This window comes from Hoplias malabaricus, chromosome X1 (assembly GCF_029633855.1).
Source record: "Hoplias malabaricus isolate fHopMal1 chromosome X1, fHopMal1.hap1, whole genome shotgun sequence".
In the NCBI taxonomy this organism is placed as follows: domain Eukaryota; kingdom Metazoa; phylum Chordata; class Actinopteri; order Characiformes; family Erythrinidae; genus Hoplias; species Hoplias malabaricus.
In genome coordinates this window covers 8,733,996-8,740,315 of record NC_089818.1, presented here as the reverse complement: position 1 = coordinate 8,740,315, position 6,320 = coordinate 8,733,996, and the positions used below count along the sequence as shown (strand labels likewise).

Genomic DNA, 6,320 nt, shown 5'->3' with positions numbered 1-6,320 from the left:
TGACTCAAAAGTGTCCGTAGCTGTGAATGTGTGTGTGTCTGTGTTGCCCTGTGAAGGACTGGCGCCCCCTCCAGGGTGTATTCCCACCTTGCGCCTAATGATTCCAGGGAGGCTCTGGACCCACCGTGACCCTGAACTGGATAAGGGTTACAGATAATGGATGGATGGATGGTTAACAGACAAGTGCTAAACTTCAGTACCTCAGTTAGCATTGCAAGTCTAATCACATCATAATTAACTTTACTTCATAACTTTTAATGCACAGAGAGGTTGTTTGGTTGTTGCTCTATAAACGTAGCGTGTAAAGTGAATTTAAGGTGGAGTGTTACCTACGTTTTCCTGTGATGCCTCTTGTTCTTTGCGTGCAGTACAGGTACATTATTGTAACTTAAGGTACAAACAGTGTAAATGCACATTTAAAGATACTCTTCTCCAGAAGGAGAGATGAATATTTGTACAATTTCATTATTGTACTATGCAAAATAAAACAACCAAATATAAGTCCTAGTTATGAAATGAGACATCAGAATTAATATAGAATATGGTACAATTATGTTCCCTAACTAAAGGTACTGAATATGTACAATTTAAGGTACCACCTCAGTGACAGTGATAGAGTTTTCTAAAATATGCACAAAGATAAAAGGAAATGTAATGTCAAAGAAGCTAATTTACTTATTGTTATTGTCCACTTAAAAACATGTATCTCCATTTTTTGTGTATATTTGCTTTACTACAACATTTGAACAGTTATTCAGATTATGTGAAAATGTCATGATGAATGGACCAATAGAAATGCTCCAAATTACTTTGAATAGAATTCGTTTCATTGACTGCCAGTGTAAGTTAAAAAGGTTTTTATTTCTCCTGTAAAAATACTATTTTTGTAGATGCATGTTTTTAATTGGACAGCAACTATATAAACATTTCCTACTTACTATTAAATTAAGTATATTTTTATGCCTGTGAATGCAGCTATTCATAAGGACCTCTTCACTTTTTATTCAGTACCCATGAAAGTCAATATTATACATATGCATAAAATTGTAGCTTGTGTTTCTTAGAAAAGCTAAAATAGAAGTGAGGTATCTACTGATTCTGCATTACTGTCAGGGAGTTTGCAAAAATCGTCTGCAGCCAAGTGTTAGCAAAGTGGCTAACAATTTTGATACTCTTTGATAGTTGGTAGGTTTAAGGTTCTATAGAGCAATTTACACTATTTTAATGGCGTACATATTTGAGAAATGTATTGTATCGTTACTCTAAATAAATCTACACTGTGTCATAAACTGTGTAGACATAGAGTGACTCCCAAAATAACGAGATGATCTGGATTAGCATTAGAGGTGCAGTGTCACCATCCCCAATACCAAATATTGACTAGGGTGGTATAAAACTTTGCAGCTTTGGGGATGGACTTTTGTGATCTCAAAGCAAACATCCAAACTCAGTACCTGATCTTATTAAAGCTCTTGCAGCAGAATGCCAACAAATCCTGACAGAAATATTCCAATATCTAGTCTAAAGCCTTCTGAACAATAGCAGATGTCATCACACCAAAGTAGTGGAGCTACAGCTCAAAGCTCATGGCTCTGTGTTTGCCGATTACATCATTGTTGTAAGTAAAAAAACAAACAAAAAAAAATATGCCGTGGTCTTCAGTAATATAGTGTATAAAGCCATTACCAATTAGAGTTTCACAACCACTTCAACCAACATACGCCCTTCACATCCTCCCACACACACACTCACTCGCAATATTCACACATACACACTGAAAATTGCCCTTCAGCATTTAGCACTTGTAAAAAGGTGGCTGCTATTGCCTGAACTGAAACCCTGTAGCTCTGATCAGTTCCGTTTTTCTTATTAGATTCTGTGATTCTATTGAGGCAGAAAGAAACCCGATATTAAACACATGAGTGTGTGCAAAAGTAAAATTTATGAGTAATTTATGAAGATTTTTTCATTTCATTGTAGCAACTTGTCTACCAATGTGCAGAATTGGGTGTTATGAATAAATAAATAAATCAATCAATAAATAAAACAGGACAACCCACACTAACACACCAGAGTTTGGTTTTCCACAATGGTCAGAGGGGTAGTCTTTTTTTGCTATTTCATATCCTGTTGTCTGTTAACAGTGTGAGGTCTGTGTTGCATTAAGCTTTTATGGTGTCAGGTTCTATATCACAGATACCAGTCAAACACATCCCAGTGAAATGAAATGGGTCTCCATCACTCCACTGAATGTAGTTCCAAATGAGCATAGTCATCATAAGACGATGTATTGATCAATGCTTTTCTAGGAAATGAACCCTTCTGTGTGGAGCATATCAACTATGCTGTTGGTTTTGAATAATAATAATAATTGTAATACGTGAAGCCCAATAATAGTAATTGGTTCCAAACATAAAGTTTGAAGGTTCGATCTCTGAGATCCTAATTGCTGTTGACGTCGTAAGGAAAAGTGGCTTCTGCTAATGGGGTGACACATTGGGCAAAGGGTCAGGGAGACATCTTTCAAAAAGAGAAGTGGAAACAGAGGCTGCTTCAATGGAAAATAATTTCCATGTGCAACCCCTGCCATCTGTCTTTCTCTGACCTGGGGTTATCTTTCCAACACACCTTATAAAATAGGGATCTTGGAAAAGAGAATGTAAACCAAGGGAACTACATTCTGTTACAATTTAATGTTTGAATTAGACCTGTTCAGCAACATTCAAAAAGCACATTGAAAAAGCGTTAATTTTTTGAAGGAAGATTTCATATCAATCCAAATTTAAACCCCCACAGATTACCAGAGGGGCTGATAGCGTCTGGGTTGAGTAATGTGAGACACGAAAATGCGTAGCAGCAATATACTTTGGTCTATCTTTAGAGGTCCAGACTGCTGTGCAGTTCAAGTAAAAACAACCAAAAAAAAAAAAAAAACAGAAGAGGAAGAGAAAGTTTTCTTTAATTCCACTTCCATGGTGACTGTCCAGTGTTCGTTCTTGACCACAACCTACAATCAGCTCCATTTCGTATAAATCAGCTCATCAAGTTAGGCTGAACATTTTTCAGAACAAACCTTTGCATGCTTTAATACACTGGACAAATCCTGAGACATCGATTCACTTCCTCCTCTAAGGTATTGCAAGTAAGTTCCTGTATGTTGTTATTTAGACCATGTTTTTTCTTTAGTGAGTAGCGAGTGGAAAACAAAATTACATTGTGATCTGCTTTTTTACCTGGATAGCTGAGGCTAAATAAGCACATTTACACAAATCCTGAGTCTGTTTATAGGCGGATGCAAAAAACACATGCAAATGGAAGGGCAAATCCAGCTGGAATGTAATTCTGGTGTATCCAAGTGCTGATCTGATAAGGTTTAGTGGAATATGGAGCTTATTGTTCCCGCATTGTTGCTCAGATACACATCACACTTCAAAGCAAGGGCTATAGTAAACATAAAGGTTCTATTTTTCCATCTAATTACTTTAGACTGGCTTTTCATTGTCGTGACACATCCCAGCTGTTGTTTGCAATGTAAAACAATGTTTTTGTTGCCAATTTATATGGAATTTACGACATTATGGAATTACAAAAAATAATAATAATAAATATGCGAATAAACATATTATTCTCAAGGCACTGAAAACATGAACAAGAAGAGTTACTTGATTCTCTGCATTTAACCCGTCTATGGCAGTGAACACATTAGTGAGCAATCCTTTTAGCCACACGTTGGGTGGTGCTTTCTTCACAGTCCCTTAAGTTCAGAGTGAACTCAAGCAAGTACGAGGAGGATGCCGTCACTAACACTATGGCAGTTGTCATGAAGGGTGCGCTTAGGTGTCATTTGCGGTCTGAGGTTCAGCAGTTAAATAAACCTCAGACAAAGCATGTGCAAATGTCGCCATGCACTGTAAATAGTGAACGCTACACTGTGGCCATATGCAAAAAAAGATCTCAGATAAATGTATTGGTCTACTTCAAAATGTGAAAAAAGATAAATAATAAACATATCATTAGGTGTATAACTGAATACTGACCAGCTGGAACAGACACTGGGACTAAGTCTCTGCCACTGAGGTCCATACCTCGGGTGACTGTCTGTGAGGAGCGTGGTGTGTTCTCCCTGTGTCTGTGTGGGTTTCCTCTGCATGGTGGTAAGTCAAATGGTGACAATTTCCATGAGCATGAGTGACTGGGTGAATGTGTGTGAGTGTGTGCTCAAGTTCAAGGCAACATTCATTCATCTATCCATCAAACAATTCAATAATTAATGCATGGATTGATGAATCAATTAATGCTTCCTTGAACTCCATACTTTTCCCCATCCTTTCTTGTGGGTTAATATTATTATCTTCCTATTTGTAGACTATGCTAATATTTTCCACATGTTAAGTTCATTTTTTGCTTTTTCTTGAAGGTAAACTTGAACTTAAGTTGAATTTTATGTTAATTCATTTCCTTTTATTAACAGAAACCCACCAAGTCATGGAGCGGTCATTGATCCCTGTCCCCTTCTATAACCAGACCAATGGGAATGTCTCGTGTTCCCGTGACAACATCATGAAAACCATTATCTTCCCTATCCTCTACTCCCTCCTCTTCCTGCTGGGATTATCCCTCAACGGCCTGGCAGCGTGGGTGTTCTTCAGCATCCCCAGCCGCTCCCACTTCATCATCTACCTGAAGAACATCGTGGTGGCCGACATCCTCATGACCTTCACCTTCCCCTTCAAGATCTTGTCCGATTCCAACGTGGCCTCACTGAGTGTTCGCATCTTCGTATGCCGGGTGTCTTCCGTACTTTTTTACCTCACCATGTACATCAGCATCATCTTCTTTGGACTGATCAGTATTGACCGCTGCAGGAAGACCCTCTGGCCCTTTGTGGGAACCAGCCCCAGAAGGCTGACCTACAGGAAAGTCTTGTCAGGGGCCATTTGGGCAACTTTGTTGGCACTTTCCTTTCCCAATATGATCCTGACCAGCAAAGCACCAGCTTCAAACTATGTCAAATGCAGTGACTTGAAAACCCCATTTGGCCTGAAGTGGCACGAAGTGGTCAACTACATCTGCCAAGTCATCTTCTGGGGTAACCTGGTAGTTGTCATAGTCTGCTACAGTCTGATAACCAAAGAACTTTACAAGTCCTTCAAGAGATCGCGAGGAAGTGATCAAGGCTACACTGCTGGAACTAGTGCCTCCCAGAGGAAGAAGAAGGTACGGGTTAATGTGTTCCTTGTTCTTGCCGTCTTTTTCATATGCTTTGTGCCCTTCCACTTCACCCGAGTGCCCTACACCATGACCCAGACCAAAGGGTACATGTTCGACTGCCGGCAGAAGCTGATCTTCTTCCAGGTGAAAGAGAGCACCCTGTGGCTGTGCTCCCTCAACTCACTGCTGGACCCACTCATCTACTTCTTTCTCTGCAAGTCCTTTAGGGACTCCTTATTCAACATCCTGCAGCTGTCACCAGGGAGATGCAGGGCCCTTCAGGACAGTTCAGACACTACTGCAGGGAACAACCCTGTTGAAAGCCACATGTAAATGTAGAACAGTATAGAATTGAAAAATAGATTATGATTGTTCTAAATAAACAAATTTTGTATTGTGTTTGTAACCTGATCAACACATGGACCCTTCTCTAGTTTAAGGTGTAGCCATTCCTGACAGAGACATTCGCTAACACAGCTTGGAAGTATGATGAAATACTCTGGAGCTGCTTGCAATGCCAAGTGTTGGCTAGAGAGGTATAAATCCCCCGGTATTATCCTGTGAAGCTGTGGCTCTCTGGAGTGATGGAGCTCCAGCAAACACCTTTGTCATGAACTATTGAGTCCATTCCTGTTTTGGATGGGCAATGTCCACAAACTTAGTCCTTTAACAAAAATATTCATATGCAAATTTCATTGTGTTAACAAAATGTCAGCCTTGTCTGTTCTAAATAAAAAGCACATAAGAACCTTTCATCATGTACCCTGTTTTCATGATGTACATATGCTTTATTACAGCATATGTAAATCACTGTTTTACATGTTTCCTAAGCACAGAGCTGCCCAAATTTTATGCAATGGCCATGAGACTCATGCAATGAGCTCTAATCTCACTCCTCAACCTCAAGCCACACTTTCAATTTCACATTTTAAATTACCCTTTGTCTGTGGCATCAGATCATTTACAAAAATCGCATGCGCATTTTGGAAAACATGGCTTACTATCCTCATGGTTATCAATGTCTTTACATGGGTCGGTCTATTGTTATACTCAGACTTCAACACATTATTTATTCATTCATTCATTCATTATCTGTAACCCTTATCCAG

The 6,320-nt window shown here is 39.2% G+C and overlaps 1 protein-coding gene across 3 annotated transcripts; it reads left to right on the top strand.

The window, feature by feature from the left end:
• Nucleotides 1-3,035: 3,035 nt before the first annotated feature.
• LOC136675940 (P2Y purinoceptor 12-like) lies at nucleotides 3,036-5,944 on the top strand. 3 transcript variants are annotated; one of them, XM_066652758.1, is made up of 2 exons: nucleotides 3,036-3,133; nucleotides 4,472-5,944. In XM_066652758.1, the coding sequence occupies exon 2, from the start codon at nucleotides 4,486-4,488 to the stop codon at nucleotides 5,542-5,544; it is 1,059 nt and encodes a 352-aa protein (XP_066508855.1). In that variant the 5' UTR covers nucleotides 3,036-3,133; nucleotides 4,472-4,485; the 3' UTR covers nucleotides 5,545-5,944. The 3 variants fall into 3 exon arrangements, with proteins under 3 accessions (XP_066508855.1, XP_066508856.1, XP_066508857.1); XM_066652759.1 differs by having other exon boundaries at nucleotides 3,037-3,142; XM_066652760.1 differs by lacking the exon at nucleotides 3,036-3,133 and adding an exon at nucleotides 4,069-4,154.
• The last annotated feature ends 376 nt before the right edge of the window (nucleotides 5,945-6,320 follow it).

Bases quoted from the DNA above. Each gene is read 5' to 3' on its own strand.
- LOC136675940 (XM_066652758.1), top strand. From the start codon at position 4,486: ATGGAGCGGTCATTGATCCCTGTCCCCTTCTATAACCAGACCAATGGG.